This window comes from Bipolaris maydis, assembly GCF_028858645.1.
Source record: "Bipolaris maydis strain C4 unplaced genomic scaffold PSV08scaffold_2, whole genome shotgun sequence".
Taxonomy (NCBI): domain Eukaryota; kingdom Fungi; phylum Ascomycota; class Dothideomycetes; order Pleosporales; family Pleosporaceae; genus Bipolaris; species Bipolaris maydis.
Window position 1 is genome coordinate 2,458,609 of NW_027093858.1, and position 15,795 is coordinate 2,474,403.

Below are 15,795 nucleotides of genomic sequence, written 5' to 3' on the forward strand. Positions count from 1 at the left end.
TGTATTAAATATGCAGTATGCGTGTCTATAACGAGCCATACGTGTATGCTATGTTCACCACCAATAACCCCTTTGTGTGCGCTCACAGGACGTGGAAAAACTCTGCAAAGCCTTCTCGTTCAATCCTCGGCCGTTTGGACTCCATTTCTTCTGCTCCCTTCTCCCCATTGACCCCATTCTCGTCATTGTCTGACCATTTCCTCTTGCCGTCTTTCTCTTCCACCTTGCCTTCTGCTTTTTCCTGCCCTTCTCTTCTCACCCAGAACCGGTGTCCCGGACTCCTCTCACATGTTGACTCGCTTTCCTTGATCATCGCATCTGTAATCTCTCTCTCTTCCCTCTCTTTAGCACTCAGCTCGGGCTGAGCTAATACTAGATCTAGTGGCTCAGTATTAAGCCGGAAAAACACCCTCTGAGCAAATTTCGTCTTGCTACGGTTCCTCGGAAATCTGTACCTCAGTGTTGATGGATTGCTAAAAGGAAAATAGCTGCTAGAATTGTAGTCTTGTTTGTCCTCTACCTCCAACATCTGCCATTGCTCATCTTCAAGCAGCGTGACAAGCTCTGATTTTCCCCAGTCCTCGTAAACGTCATTGGGGACATTTGTAGTAAGTTTCTTCAGATTTTTGAACTGTGAAGCATAGCGCATCCAAAAGCGACGCCAACCAATCATCTCACGCTCCATGAGTGCTTTCTCTGCCGGTGTGGGGCGTTTTGCTGCACGAAGCCATCCCGAGACGCCTGGAACATCGGCAGGGTACTGAATGGTCAGCTCGTCCACCATGGAGGCGATAGGGGTGAGGCTAAAAACTGCCTGGGTCGGCAGAAGCACTTCGCGCCTGTCGGCACCCTCGCCGACAAAAGTCTTGAAAGGGCCAAAGTACAAGCTACCATCCAGACCTGATGACGGGCAAGTATTTCCACGATCACCAATCGAGATGCGAATTGGTATATCTAAAGTTTTGAGTCGTGCCACCATTGTCTGTATGCGTGAGAGAATGTCGGGTTTGGGCAGAAAAGTACGATTGGGCTCTAGGTTTGCAGGGAAGACATCACACATCATGCTTTCCCAGGCAAGAACTGGCTTCCAGTCACACTCTCGCGCAAGCCATCGCAATGCTTCTTGCACTTCGGGCTTGGAGCTCGGATCGTTCATTGCTGGATCGTTGGTTGGCTGGGGGGGTTGGCCAAAATGATTACGTCGCTGCATGACGTTGACGAGATGAAACGGATGCAAGGTTATGTTCCGGAGGTTCCGAATAGGTTTCATGTTGATGTTAGGGTATTTCTTGGATATGGTCTGGAGACTTTGGAGTAAGTCTTCAAATGACGCCCCGACACCTTGCACAACATGGTTGCCCAGGACCATGTGATCGCGCTCGCACGCGTCAAACGTCTTGTCGTCAAAGGCTTCTTCCTCGTCGCGATGGTGATGACCTTGCGTTATCCGGTATGGAATTGGTCCGATGACGTCCCTGTCACGGCGGTCCTCCATCCAGGAATAAAGGCCTATCTCGACATCCTTGATGCGCGACCACTTTGTCGCATCTGTGGAAAAAAGTGATCGATAGGGGGCGTAGTCGTGTACCCTGAGCTTTGTCATGGTTTCTGGGCAGTACTTTTGTACGCCGTCTACGAGACAGCAAACGCGTTGATGAACCTCCCATTCATTCCATGTGCTAGGTCTGGTAGTTAGCATGGATGAATGACGATATGTCGATGCGACTTACTGGAAGCCTGAGTATCGCTCCCGTATCGCAAGCGTTTTTAGACTCTTGCAAATAGGGAAGATAGCGTTGGCGACAGATCCACCGTCTCGTCTCCTTGATATTCTGAAGCTCTGTTTGAACCGGTAGTCCTGGTACGAGTAGCTGTATTCGATGCGAGAATGTGCAGTATAGTCTGCCCAGTTTGCTACCTCTAGCTCTTCCAAGCGTGCAAATAGACATGGGCAAGCGTCGGCCAACATCTTCCATGTCCAAGTCTCTTCAGGAGTCCAGACAAAGTCCTTAATGGCTGATATGTCAAGGCTGGCGAGGCAAGGCAGATTGTCCTCTATCCACTTGAAGTCGTCGATGCTTGCCCAGTGCGACATTGCCAGCTTGTGGACATGGCGGCGGTTGGAGTCATTGATGCTGTCCATGAAGCTCATCCACCGGGTCCTGCCAATGCTCCTATACTTCCAGTCGCCCAACCTGATGTCACGCACGTCGTTGAGTTGTATGGGGTATTTGTAGAGTAGTTGGTTCACGGTCACGCTGTTTGCCATGCCCTTGCACAGGCGCTTCAGACTCCACGCAGCGTCGCGATCCAAGTAGTCCATGACGCATTTGAAGATGTCATCAGGCAGTTTCAGCAGCATGCTGCTCTGGCTCGCGGCCGCCTTGGGCATCGGCTGATTGAGCGGATCAAAGCCCGAAGGACTACACTCGCGACTCGGAATCAAGTCGAGCATCTCGGGCGAAAAGTAGTCGAAGTCGTGGAAGCTGAATAGATTCATCAAGTAACGCTCGTAGCTCATCAGGGACGTGTCAGAGGCAGAGAGAAGGGGGTCCGGGGCGCGAACGGAGGCTGGGGCGCAGCAGGCGCTGTGAGCAGCAGCCCGATTGGGAGGGTTATCACGAGAAGAGAAGGCACGAGAGCCGGCATGTGCAATGTGAATGTTGTGAAGCTCAGTGTGAGTGCAAGGGTGAAGGCGAGGCTGAGGGTGAGGACGAAGATGCGGGTTGGGCCTATTGTTGGCCGGTTGTGGCAGAGTGGCTGGTGGATGAGAGAGCGACGGTGCACCCTGGTGGAGTTGCGGAGAGCGCTTCGGAGGTAAAGGCGGTGCCAAGACATGCCGCCGCTCTGACCGACAGCCGCTTCAAGCTTTGTTCGTCGCATCGGCATCGCAGCACTTCGCACCCAAACACACGCGCATTCGATCACTTGATCCCCGTCTGCCCCCTTCCTTCACCATGGCCGACGCCCAGGTCTTCGAAGAGACGTTCAACATCACGTCCATTAACAACGAGAAATATGATCGCGTCTCCCGCATCTATGGCACCTCGACCGACAGCCAAATTACCATGACCCTTGATATTAACCACGAGCTGTTCCCCGTAACGGTTGGCGAGAGCATCACCCTGGTCCTAGCCACAACCCTCGCCCTCGACGGCAGCTCAAAGGGCGAGAACGACACAATGTGGAGAAACGTAGGCAAACAGGGTGTAGCGACGCTGGCGGATATGTATGACTATGTCTGCTACGGCAAAAACTACCGTATGGAAGGAGGCAATGGAGATACCATGTGAGCACTGTCCAGGCAGCCCTGCCATATCGGAATGGCTACTGACTGCATGCAGAAAATACTTTGCTAGTTTCGGCGGGCTTTTGCTGTACATGGAAGGACCCCATCGCAAGCTCAGCGGACTAAAGATTGACGACATCTACATGCTTGTAAAGCACTCATAGTTGGGCGCGTCATCGAACATATGAGAGAATGACAAAGAAAGCATGGGCAGGCGTTTTGGTGGCATGTGGTATTGGTATCCTCTGGTCTAAAAGTTCGGCAAGGCGTCTGGATACCCTCTTGAAATAAAAGGACGCCTTCAGAGGCTCTCCTAGCTCTGGCGAGAAAATCCCAACGCTCTTTTTTATTTTCATAGTGTGGGAAATTCGAGTTTTCTGTGCAATCGGCTCACCAGCTCGATGTAATCCCTCTCGTTCTCCGTCGTCAGGATGCCATGTCGCACGAGAAAGTCGAGCACGACCAAGGAACAGTTGGGCTTGAACTCTCCGTTTCTCATAGCTTCCTGCACCTCGTCTACGGTCCATAGGTAGAACTCCTCAACCTCATCGTCGCCGGGCTTCGGTATCGTATCTTCAGGAAGCTCAAGATCATAGACGTATTGAACTTCGGGCTGCATCAAGTTCGTCTCACCCCCCGCTCTCTCGTCGCGGACGTACCAGTACGTAACTGTACCGCACGCCCTTGCATTCTTGCGCACCAGCTCTTCCGGCAGTGAAGCCTCTTCTGCGCATTCTCTGACCAGGCTCTCGAATGGGCTCTCTCCCGACGCGATACCGCCAGCTACGGCATTATCGAGCATGCCTCCATATGTCTGCTTTGTACGTGCCCTTCTCGGAGTCCAAATCTTGATTTCTCCACGCGTGCGTGTAAAGGCAGTCAGGTGTACACCGTACGTGATGACACCAAACAGGGGACTGGCACTTCTTTCCACGTTGAAGAGCAACTCTTTGTTTTTACCGTAGACAGCATACAGTTCCCCTCTCCACTTGTCCAGTACCTTGAAATGACCGGTTTTGCGCAGTGCCAATAGTGTCGTCTCTACCGCTGCGGACCGCTCTTGTGCGTTTGAGCCAGCTGCGAGGCATAGAATCCGCGCGTTATCATCAATCTCCCAATTTGAGACGCCGCGAAATACTTCGACAACCGAAGGTAGCATGTAACCGAGCCCATAGTTGTGGCCCGAGACGCGCAGTTGGTAGTACGTGTTGATGGATGCGAGATATGTTTCCAAGTTTACGTCGGGGTAAGGGAATCCGTCACATTGGTTCACGAGGTCAATGTTTGACAGCGGCATGTTTGGTGTGGATGCTAGGCCAGGTGGTATACGTGAGAGTGCAGAAGGTCGATTGCTGGCCGCAAGTAGGCAGCAAGGTTATGTAGGGTCATGGTGGGGGCGGGGTAGTACAGCCTTGGGCAATGACTACGGCCAGCCCTTGCCCTGCCCTCAATTATGAAAACATTTCAATGTAGTTAACTGTCATGTCTGCGATTGAAGTAGACATGTTCAACCGCACCATGTCCAACGCCCATTGAGTCCAGTCTGAGCAGTGTGTGTTCTGGTCGTAATTAGTTGCTTTGGGCTAGCTACGTTGAGATGCACAGATTCTCCAGTGTACGCCGTAAAACCATGACACTCATTTCCCAACAGCTACAATAAGAACCAGCAGATTGCGTATACTATGGGCCAAAGAACGGAAAATCAAGACAAGGAAGAGGCCAATGCGAGAGTCGTGTTCATAGTTCCGAAGAGCCATGTCAAGACAGTGAAATCTGCTCTTGAACGAGCTGGCCAACTCGACCGAAGCAGCAAAATTGTGTCCGAGCCGTGCGAAAATGCTACGACACACGCCGCGCATACTACCCTGAAACAAGGCGATGTAGTTCCAGTTCGAAAAACACCAACCACGCAATCATCCGGTACGTATGGCGAAACGAGGTTGTCACCATTCGAGTACGATTTTGTTAAGGGACAGAAAGTTGAACTTCCTGCTGGGAAGGATGCGTTGGTGCCAGTACAAGAGGGTGTGCTCCAGCCACGAATGCGCATCCTGACAACCATCTTCTATAATTCAATCAGTGGCGATGCAAACGCGGATATGACTGAAGAAAGCAGTCATGAGTTCAAGTCTGCAATATTACAGAACCTGGATCTGGGGCATCTTCACTACGACATTGAACTAGCACATCATGCCGCTGGAGCTAGTCCTCTCAAATCCCCAGTCATGAAAAGCCCGATGCACAGAGCATTGAAAGAAGCTCTGTCGATATTACAGGATTCGGTGCTATCTGAGATGGACTTGTCACATGGAGTCCTTGTCTCCGCTTTCCCAGATGGGTACTCAATATACAAACCCATGCTTCTGCTTCCACACAATGCTTTTGGATCTATAGAATGGGAGTCATTTCTATCTCGGCATGCCGTGGATTCAGAGTTGCTAGCGCCGGTCTGGCAGCACGTTGCAGCATCAGTCGGTGCAACACATGTAGCAATCAACTCACCTATCCCACCAAAGACAAACACCAACCCCAATATGGATTTAGGGGCAAGCCACAACCAAGAGAACATTCTGCGCCGACCAGTCAATCTTGTACCGATACACGGTGACTTTGGACCCAGCCCTACGCTTCAGACAATCTCATGTCCCACTGCCACTGACTTTGAACGAGCTTTATGGGTAACGACAAAACAAAACGGTATTTGGCAAGTCTGGGCACCTTTATATACTATGTTTAGCCGTGGCAACATCCGCGAGAAGACTCGAATACTCAACCTCGCTGCAGTCGCCACTGACTTGGACGAAGCCTCGGCAGCTGTGGATCTCTATGCAGGTATAGGTTATTTTGCCTTTTCATACAAGAAGAGTGGAGAGTACCGCCAGGACGGGATTCGCAGAGTACTGTGCTGGGAAATCAATCCATGGTCAGTTGAAGGTCTACGACGAGGCGCAGAGAGGAATGGTTGGTTATGCAAGATTATCAAGGGAGACGACCTTTGTCGGTTGAGGCAGAATAGTACAGAGGCCCCGAATGAGCTTGCTTGCCCAGCACTCAATGCAACTGACCTACAAAAAGCAGACTTTTGGGTGTTCCAGGCAAGCAATGAAGGAGCCAAATTAGACTATGCAGCTATGAGTACAAGCTTGGGCTTGGTTTGCCAGCTGCCCATTCGGCATGTAAACCTAGGCTTACTGCCTACTTCGAGATTGTCATGGGGTATTGCAGTTGATATGCTAGATGGGCAACGTGGTGGATGGATCCACGTGCACGAGAACATTGGGATCAGAGACGTCGAGTCGAGAAGCAAAGAGATTGAGGGAGAGATTGACAAGCTAGTCAAGCGCCGAAATGACAGGACAGGCAACATGGCTGTAAGGGTAGAACATGTTGAGTGGGTTAAGATGTATGCGCCAGGCGTTGTGCATTGTGTCTTGGATGTGCGTGTCCAAGGAGTACTGTAGTTTTTTGGGCGCAATACTCGGCGCTTTTTTTCTTCCATCAGTCACTATGCCGGCCTAATCGAGTTACTCTGACCAAGCACATGGTGTTACCTGGTGGTGTGCAGACTTGTAGAGTAGTGGGAGAGAATATGTGTTGCACTAGTTGTATACGAGATTTAGCAAACAGCGGGCTAGTGGGGGGAGGGGGGGGGGGGGGGGGGGGGACACAGGGCTGTTGTTTGGATGGGTAGAGATCTTCGCCCTCTTCAAGGCGATTCTGCTGTTGGTGGACATGGCCGATATCGGGCGATAGATAGTGAGGCGCTCTTGACGTTTGCAAAGGCGGTCATGTATTGGCAGAAAGCTTCTGGGTGATGTTGCGGTGCTGGCGAGAAGCGCGGTCCGAGCGGCTCCGGACAAATGTAACAAAGCTTCTTGTGTATGTGCCTGTGGTTTCGGCATGGATACACCGCCTCTTATTGCTGTCGCTTGTGTTTGTATTGTTGTCGTGGAAGCGGTAACTGGAATGTAGCGCTGCTCGCGCCGTGTCGGGGCTTGGGGACAGAGTGGTTGTGTTTTGCACCAAGGCTTTTTGGCAGCACATGCATGAGAAGAGCCTAGGGTATCCTGGGAGACGAGCTACGGTAGGCGTGGAATGCTGGCTGGCTGGCGGCGGATAGGATGCCATATGGTCATGAGTGGCGGCACGGGTGGCGGTGGTAGTGGTGATGGTGCGAGTCCAAGTACGGGTGCTTTGTCATTATTATGGTCATTTTCATCACCATTATCAAGAGCGTGAGCGTCCATCTGCGCGCATGTGTGTGTATGGGTGTACAGGTGCCATGCATGTATGCATGTAGGTCGGTAGGTAGATGCATGTCATGTGCAGGCAGCCTGTGCTGGTAGTATGTACCGTAGCGGAAGATCGAGGGTCGGGGTGCAGGTCGACTGCTCTGGCAAGACGCCCTCAGCCTCTCTGCCCTCTCACCGCCCTTCCATAACTAAGCAGCCAAACCCACCCTCTCCCTCTCCGCACACACGCGACACGCTGCCTGAGCACGCATCCACCCACGGCCCCTCTCCAGGCTCCACCACCCTCTGTCTCCACGGCCTCGTGCTGCCCTGCCGCCTCACGAGCACCCGTGCACCCACTGTACATTGCCACGCTGGATGCTGCACTCGCCAAACCGCCGCGTGTGACATCACCTTCACAGCCCTTCACCCCTCACCCCTCGTTCTTTACCTCTGCCTCTGCCTGCACCTTCACCCTCGCCCTCGCCCTCCCACCACACAACCCCCAGCAGTCGACAGGGCGCTGCCATGGGTCTACGAGGCTGCCGTACTGCTCGAGCCCGCCACTTCGACGACGGCTTCCTCGCCCACTACTAAGGCCCCCGCCCACGCTCCCATGGCGGAATGCGCCCATTGCCAGCCATGATCGGACATCTTTTCAGCAGCCGCAAGGGCACAAACGCGTCGCACGCCGCCTCGCCCACGGTCCTCGACTCGGCCACGGAAGAAAGCCACACGCGACATCTGCTGTATCCCGAGTCCAACACGCTCTACCACCCCGACGGCCAGCCCTATCCCTTGCACGCCGCACCCCTGACGCCCGGCAGCGGACATGACGGGCCTCTGCCTGAGATCGACCTCGACTATCCTCGCGACTGCCGCATCATCATCGCCCAAGATGAGACTCCGGCCATGCCCAAGGCTATCTTGTTCGACTCCAAGCCTGCCCCCCCACGCCCCGAACCGTCCACAAGTCCCAACCCACGCGCACGAGCGTTTGGCGGAGCCAACTCCAGCACTACCAGTACTGCCAGCACCGCGGCTCCGGCATTGGGCAGTCTTCATGCGCGGAGATCGTCCCTTGTTACAGAGCCTACGGCGCCACCACGCTCGCCCACTGTCGGAGGATTCACCCGCGTCCGAACCCGCGGCAGCTCCATATCCTCCATGCCAAACATTGACGAGCATGCTCAGCTCCAAGCCAAGGCGCAGGCACGAGCCAAAGAGTCGACGGACCTGGCCAATATCTGCCTCGACTGCATGTTCGGCAATCTGGCCATGAACTACAGAGGCAACTCGAACAAAATACACATTGTGCCTCTGGACACTAGGCCCACCGACTCATCTGTCCTGGGCACGAGCATACAGGATGCCACCACCTCCTTGGGCCGCGCAGAGGGCCTCCGTCGCAGAAGCCATCTCGCCAAATCTTTTACTCCCGCCAACCCGCCAACCGATCTGGCACGCAACGACTCCAACGAGAGCATACCAAAGGAGCCCAAGCGAAGGACTATTTTCATCACCCGTATGTTTTCCGTCACCATGCCAGAAGAGGACAACGACGACCGCACACCGACACCACAAAGTTCACTTCCGAAGGGCAATGGCTTTCCTTTTCCAGCATCAAATTCCAAGCCGGCTGCTACCAAACCCGTGTATCCCTCACATGCACGAAAGAGCCCCATGTACGCCATCACCATCATCCTCCACCTGCCAATATCGCAAACAATACCGAGCCTGAGACCGTCATCACGCGGTACAAGCTTGAAGAATCCAACACATCTATCCACCTCTGCCCCTGGCCAGGAATCGCTTGCCTCATCCTTAGACTCGGACCGGCGTGCAGGATGGGCTTTTGTTGATGCCAACCTTGGAGTTGATTCACTCTTTTCATCTTCATTGAGCAGCGACGTCGACGATCGAGTCGATGTAGTGGGCCAGCACTGGGATGTCATCATGCGTGCACTTACTAGTCTCCAACATGTGGTTCAAGAGCGCATTCTGGCGCAGTTCAAGTCGCCAAAATCACCCGAACCGATTACTCCGACAGGAGCCCAACATCAACGGAGCCAGTCTTCGCGAACTAGTTTTCGCGAACCATCTCTCCAATATTCTCGGAGAGCTTTGAGGCTACAACCTAATGCCCTGATGATGGATCGGGAAATTCAAATAGCAGCAGAACTCACTGGCAATCGTGTGGTGAGCGGCATGAGAATTCCACGCGTCATGACTGGCCAAGGCAAATGGGGCGTGTGGCGCGAGGAGGCTAGATGGCTTGGTCGATGGGCAGGCCGCCGAGAGCAGAATTTCTTCTTCTTCAACCTCTTGACGGCGTTTTTGGGCAACCACACCGAATGGCTGAACACGCTGGGTCCCAAATGGCATCGCAAGCGCCACCGCGAAAAACAAAAGGCAACGGCTGGTGAGAACCTGACCATCTCTAACCGCACTGTTATCGTGTCTCCAGACAAGATGGCTGCTCGAAGGCTAATTTTTCTTCTCGCTGCTTTTCTGCCACCCAATGCACCCGCTTTAGCGGACAGTGCCTACATCCGACCCAGCACTTCGACGTCGCTTCGAGCCTACTCTCAGTCGCCTCCAACTAACATGCCTCCCTCGAGGCAGCAATCCCTACGCCGCCAAATCAACCGCCGAGGACCGCGTAGCAAGCAAAGCATGTCAAATATCCTGTTGCAGCCACCGAGGCCCCAGAGCGTACATCAGATACCGGTGCAGCCAACACATGAGCGCTCTGAATCTGCTGTGATTGAGGCGCCTGAGCTTGTCCGACCAACAGGACACTCTCGGCGTTCGTCCGCACATTCGGTCCGCACGAGTCTAGTGATTCCTTCCTTGTCTGAAGGATCCGTGACATCAAGCAGCACAGTGACCACTTCGACAATCATACCCCAAGAGACAATCCCTATTGCTCACTTTACGTTTCCTAGGACGAAATCATTTGGCCCTGCCTCTGAAACAAGACCAGAAAGCAGTGACAGTTTGGCATCTTCAAACCTGATTAGTACCTTACAAAGAAGTGGCACAGGACAAACCAGTCTTGCAAGTAATGATTCGAGCAACGCAAGTCGATGGAGTGGCTTTATGAACTTCTGGAGTGGTCGGCGTTCGTCTTCTACCGACCAGAGTGAATTTTTTCAAACAACAGACGATGGTGTTGGATATCGGGGGCAGGAGAGGTCACGATCGCAGCTTGAGTTAATGGTACAGGAGCTCTCGATGGATCGTGTATTTGAAAGCGATGCTGCCGACTCCCCGCTTGCTCTTGACCCTTCCACTGATAACATCTCTCCCGATACCTACTCTAACGCTGGCTGCCCTGGAGTTCCTGCTTCAGCTGCACGGCCTATCCCTGAGCGTCACAAGACTTTTGAGGGCCACTTGAAGCTTTCGGTCAACGAGAAAGACGGTGTTATTGATGTTGATATTCCACTGCCGGATTTCGATTCTCCACTCCAATCACCACTGCTAGGGGGCTATGGATCAGCCTCTAGCCAACCGGGTTCTAGTTTTGGTGAGTCATCTGTTCTCTCAGTGCCACACGGTGAGCCGGAGCAGCCCGTGAATGTTGCTGGTTGGCTCAGCCAGTTCCATCCGGACTTTGCTGTCCAAGCCATTAAGCCTTACCGTGAGCTTGAACGTGACATCAAACGGGCAATGAGTGCGGAACCCACACCTCTCAGTGCCATCACCACCCCTAGCCTGGAGTCTGGTCCGCTTGAGCGCTGGATCGATATATGTTCTGCGCTTATCGCTGATACTAGCAACTTTTCTATCAAGCGCATAAGTCTGCGACGTTTAGTCAAACTCATTCCAACTCCCACGTACCAACAATCAGCCATGACACCGGGCGTGCTCCCGGGTCGCTCTCAATATGGAAACCCCTACACATCTGGCACCGTCGCGCCTATGATGACAGAAGTTCATCTTGCCGAGAAGTTTGTTACGGAAACCATCATGGATTTTGATGCCACCCTCATCGACGGTGTGGACCGTGTGCTTGCCCAGTCAGGAGAGGTAACACGCGCCAACTCGGCTCAGTCGTCTCGTTCGAGTAGCAGAAGAGGGCGCCGTGATACGAGAGGAGACTCTGACGCCATCCCGCACGTCGAGGTACCCCACATAGATTGCAAGAGCGTTCTTTTTGAAGCGCTGGAAGTCGTGGTGAAGGAGGTCACCGCTGAACGGAGTGGCAGACATGCGTCTAAAAGTAGCAACGACAAGAAGGCGACAACGACCAAGACCGCTCTGCCAAGGACTGAAAATGATTCGTCGTTGAAAGAGGGCATCCGCCGATGGTTGACTGAGGTTGAGTGAAGCTTGGTGAGCTTGTTCTGCTGCGCACTCCCATCTGTGGACATTTGCTTTCTCTTGAACGTGTATTATATTTCCGAGTTTATGTTTCTGTTTTGTGTTTCACTTTGCTGCGTTTTAGCGAGTATTGGTCAGGCCCTCACTGGAAATGGCCTTTGTGCCGAGGAATCAAGCGGGTCATATGCTTGACCCCCAGGTTTTCTTCTAGGCATGTTGTGGAGGGGGCCTTGGTTGGGACTTTTCAATACCCAGGTTATCGTGAGATGCCAGTGCACAATTCAAGAGTAGTTGGCAATGGAATAAATGGATGACGTCTGCTCATCCTCATACTGTTAGTTCCTGCTCCTTGTCATCTGATACGTCATGTGTATGCGAGATCGGTTTCTTGTGACATCCAGGAAAATCATCATGTATGTCTAGAATCCCTAAGCTCTTTGTCATCCGCAAGGGTTAGTAAAGCTTGTGCAATGCTGAGTAACTCGCTCTCGGAACGCGTGCCCCACCAAATCGGAATGCAATGACGCTATGACGTTCTCGCTGGTATGGAATAAAAGCCTTCCATGACAGCTATATATAGTCTGGGCAGATCTTCAAGAAAGAGTGAACTTGATTCCATGTCACTGCGTGCCTTGCGATTCCCGCGAGTACCCATCTACCAGCTTCATAGCACGCCGCGTTTGCGCTATCTTTTTTTCCCGACACAATACCTACGATCTTTCTCCGTGACCAACAAGCCTGCAGCCATGGACAAAGCTCCCGGACGAGAAAGCCAGGGATCAATCACAGACTGGGTACCAAACCCCTAATACTCACATGTAAAGGAGTGTGCAAGAAGAGCATCCATTCTAACTCTAAACAAAGGTCAAGCCTGGTGATAAGAGCGGCGAATTCAAGCGTCAAACCTCTGTCTTCCGAAATTGGATCGAGAATACACCCAATGCGGAGTTTCCACCTGAAAAAGGTCGATACCATCTTTACGTCTCCTACGCATGTCCATGGGCTCATCGCACACTGATTGTGCGCCAATTGAAGGGTCTTGAAGATTTTATTTCATACAATAGCGTCCACTGGCATATGGCGGAGAAAGGATGGCGATTTACGTCATCCGAAGAAAAGATTCCAGGAAACACTATACCGGATCCATTGCACCAAGATTACACACATCTCCGGGACATCTACTTTGAGCAAAACCCAGACTATGAGGGGCGGTTCACGGTACCGACGCTTTACGACAGGAAGACGAACAAGATAGTGAGCAATGAGTCAGCGGAGATTATCAGGATGATGTACACGGCTTTTGACGACATCATCGAAGAAAAGTACAAGAAGGTTGATTTGTTCCCCAAGGACCTGCAAAAGGACATTGAGGAGATGAATGAGTGGGTGTACAATGATATCAACAATGGTGTTTACAAATCAGGATTCGCAACGTGTGTCCCCCTGTTTGCTTATCACCATCTTCTTGTCTTGTTTTTTTTTTTTTTTTTTAAAAAAAAAAGACATGCTAATCGTGAGGACAGGACTGAAGAAGCATACACAAAGGCTGTAACCCAACTGTTCAAGTCTCTAGACCGACTGGAAGAGTCACTCTCGGAGTCGACAACCCCATATCTTTTGTCAGCACCACATGTTACAGAAGCAGACGTTCGTCTTTTCACCACCATCATCCGCTTTGACCCAGTCTACGTACAGCATTTTAAATGCAACATTCGTGATATCCGCTCAGGATACCCGCACATTCACAAATGGCTGAGACATTTGTACTGGGTAAGCCAACTGCATTAAACACGTTTTTTTGTAATGATTGTTGAACTCGATGCTAATGCTGCAAACAGGACTACCCTGCCTTCAAAGACACGACCAATTTTGAGCACATCAAGAAGCATTACACCAAGAGCCACGGTCAAATCAATAAGTTCCAGATCACGCCTATCGGGCCTCTGCCTGATATCCTCAACAAGGAAGACGAGGTGCCGAGTGTGAAGGCTGCTTTGAAGAAGTAGGCAGATATACACATGTATATACATGCAAACAATGTCCAATGTGTCATGGTTATGCATGTCGGTAGGGTAGAGTGTTTATCATGAGTGTGCAAATTATCAGGCTTCCTTGGGTATCTAGTTTTGTGAAATGTCCAGACTTTTGCAGCAAACACATATCAAACACGCCGACCTGGTGGCTAGTACCATTCCCATCAGTCTATACACAAAGAATTACTTGTTTTTCGAGAAGAGAGAAGACAAAAGAAAATGCAGCCCATTGCAATTCTGATTCGGCGACGAGCCAGGATCAAAGCAGAGCAGCACCAACACTGCCTAGTGTCTGCTTGGTGACATCATCTCTGACTTGTCCCACTTTCTTTGCAGAATCCAAAATGGCACCTTCAATGGCCTTGAGTGCTTCGACCAACTCGCGCCGCTGGTCGCGTGGAGCACTTCGGCTGCCCGTCAACTGTTGGGCCTTTTCTACCGTGCCCGCCTCCATCGTGCGCAGATGAGCTTCAATCTCGCGGATTTGTCGCTGATACACGTCGAGGGTGCGACTAAGCTCATCAGTTCGGCGGTCAAAATAGCTCATCAGATCCACAGGCTTTGTTCGATCATCATCGTCGAGCGCACTAGTGGCTGGTGTCTTTGCACTCGAGGCCGTGAGATTGCCGTTGTTGCGGTAATGAAATTGGGCGGGTAGTCGCTGATTTTCGATTGCGCGGAAACTTAGAGTCGCATCTTCGGCGTCCTTCTTGACAAGGCTTTTCAGATGGGCAATGTTTGCCGAGTCGTTGTCGAGTCCCACTTCGACCGTGGAGAGAAAGGTCTCGATGTAAGCTACATCAGGCGCGATGCTAGAGATATCACGTTCGTTGCCGGGGAGCGATTCGCGAATTTGGCTGCAGTAGTTAATCTTTCGCTGAACACCCTCGTCAAACTGCTGGATCAGTGTTTGTAGCTCGGGATGCAGGTCGTTGAATCGTGTAGTCCCTCGTATTGAGTCGAGGGTCAACTGGACTGGCTGTGCGCTCCCGCCCATCTGAGTCCCCCCAAGCGTAGAGCCGCCAAGAGTGTTGGGGAAATTCATACCTCCACCCAAGGTGCTCTGTTGCTGGGGCTGAGGCTGTTGCTGTGTTGAGCCGAACAGCGAGGGGGTGGACGTTTGGTTCTGCTGGTTGGCGGTGTTGTTTCCAAACAAAGAGGGCGTGGTTGCCGGTTGAGTGGATGCGCCGCTGAGAGATCAAGTTAGCCTTTTGGCCGCAACAAAAGGTGGTGATGACCTACAATAGCGAGGGCTTAGACTGTGCACCACCAAACAGACTGCTTGGCTGAGTGGTGTTCTGAGTCTGGTTCTGTGTGTTTCCGCCCAGCGCGCCGCCAAACAGACCTCCGCTTTGGGGCTGCGTTGGCTGCGCTGTAGACGCGCCAAAGAGCCCCGCGCTTGCGGGCGCGGTGGTCGCAGGCTTGTTCAGATTGCCAAACAGCGAGCCGGACTGCTGGGGTTGTTGTGGCGTCTGCTGCTGTGTGGATGCGTTGCTGCCACTGCTCTCATTAGTCCAGAGCGTGGAATAGTGGTTCGATGGGAAGAGACGTACAAAAGGCCACCGCCGCCACCAGTGTTGATGCTCAGTGAATTGGAGCGTCCAAAGCCCGCCATGTCGTCTCAAGATGGCCTGTTGTTGGTGCGGTGAGGGCAGGCGATTGATGGAGAAGGCAGTGTTTGGATGGGCGCGAGCAGGGGCAGCACAGACTACACGGTGGTAAGGCGCGTCTCCTCCGCTTGGCTAGCCTACTGTAGTAGTAGTGTTAGTCGGCCGTGCTTTGAACGACGGGCGAGCCCCAGTGCGCTCTGCAACCGCACCCAGGCCAGTCTGGCGTCGACTACGAATCACGTGGACGCGCCTTTCCTTGCTTCAAATCCACTGCCATTCTCGACACGGCCGGGTAGGCGCGT

General features: G+C 52.5%; 6 protein-coding genes across 6 annotated transcripts; 3 read left to right on the forward strand and 3 right to left on the reverse strand.

Annotated features, from left to right (window-relative positions):
* Positions 1-82: 82 nt before the first annotated feature.
* PSV08DRAFT_171773 (uncharacterized protein) lies at positions 83-2,649 on the reverse strand (the record flags this gene model as incomplete). The annotated part of the gene is made up of 3 exons (XM_014228703.2): positions 83-1,679; positions 1,731-2,486; positions 2,567-2,649. 3 exons carry the CDS (start codon positions 2,647-2,649, stop codon positions 83-85), a joined length of 2,436 nt encoding a protein of 811 aa, XP_014084178.1.
* A 256-nt stretch (positions 2,650-2,905) lies between these two features.
* Positions 2,906-3,650, forward strand: PSV08DRAFT_268815 (uncharacterized protein). Its single transcript, XM_014228702.2, has 2 exons — positions 2,906-3,289; positions 3,345-3,650. Exons 1-2 carry the CDS (start codon positions 2,958-2,960, stop codon positions 3,451-3,453), a joined length of 441 nt encoding a protein of 146 aa, XP_014084177.1. The 5' UTR covers positions 2,906-2,957; the 3' UTR covers positions 3,454-3,650.
* Positions 3,490-5,351, reverse strand: PSV08DRAFT_407471 (NUDIX hydrolase domain-like protein; the record flags this gene model as incomplete). Its single annotated transcript, XM_014228701.2, has 2 exons — positions 3,490-4,641; positions 5,140-5,351. 2 exons carry the CDS (start codon positions 5,349-5,351, stop codon positions 3,642-3,644), a joined length of 1,212 nt encoding a protein of 403 aa, XP_014084176.1. The 3' UTR covers positions 3,490-3,641.
* Positions 5,352-8,145: 2,794 nt separating this feature from the next.
* PSV08DRAFT_384677 (folliculin-interacting protein N-terminus-domain-containing protein) lies at positions 8,146-12,151 on the forward strand (the record flags this gene model as incomplete). The annotated part of the gene is made up of 1 exon (XM_014228699.2): positions 8,146-12,151. The coding sequence occupies one exon, from the start codon at positions 8,146-8,148 to the stop codon at positions 11,854-11,856; it is 3,711 nt and encodes a 1,236-aa protein (XP_014084174.1). The 3' UTR covers positions 11,857-12,151.
* A 304-nt stretch (positions 12,152-12,455) lies between these two features.
* PSV08DRAFT_268847 (glutathione S-transferase) lies at positions 12,456-13,946 on the forward strand. Its single transcript, XM_014228698.2, has 4 exons — positions 12,456-12,644; positions 12,715-13,283; positions 13,374-13,620; positions 13,689-13,946. Exons 1-4 carry the CDS (start codon positions 12,468-12,470, stop codon positions 13,854-13,856), a joined length of 1,161 nt encoding a protein of 386 aa, XP_014084173.2. The 5' UTR covers positions 12,456-12,467; the 3' UTR covers positions 13,857-13,946.
* PSV08DRAFT_359281 (uncharacterized protein) lies at positions 13,809-15,567 on the reverse strand. Its single transcript, XM_014228697.2, has 3 exons — positions 15,437-15,567; positions 15,126-15,383; positions 13,809-15,073 (listed from the first exon to the last, which is right to left on the reverse strand). The coding sequence occupies exons 1-3, from the start codon at positions 15,496-15,498 to the stop codon at positions 14,143-14,145; spliced, it is 1,251 nt and encodes a 416-aa protein (XP_014084172.1). The 5' UTR covers positions 15,499-15,567; the 3' UTR covers positions 13,809-14,142.
* Between the last annotated feature and the right edge of the window lie 228 nt (positions 15,568-15,795).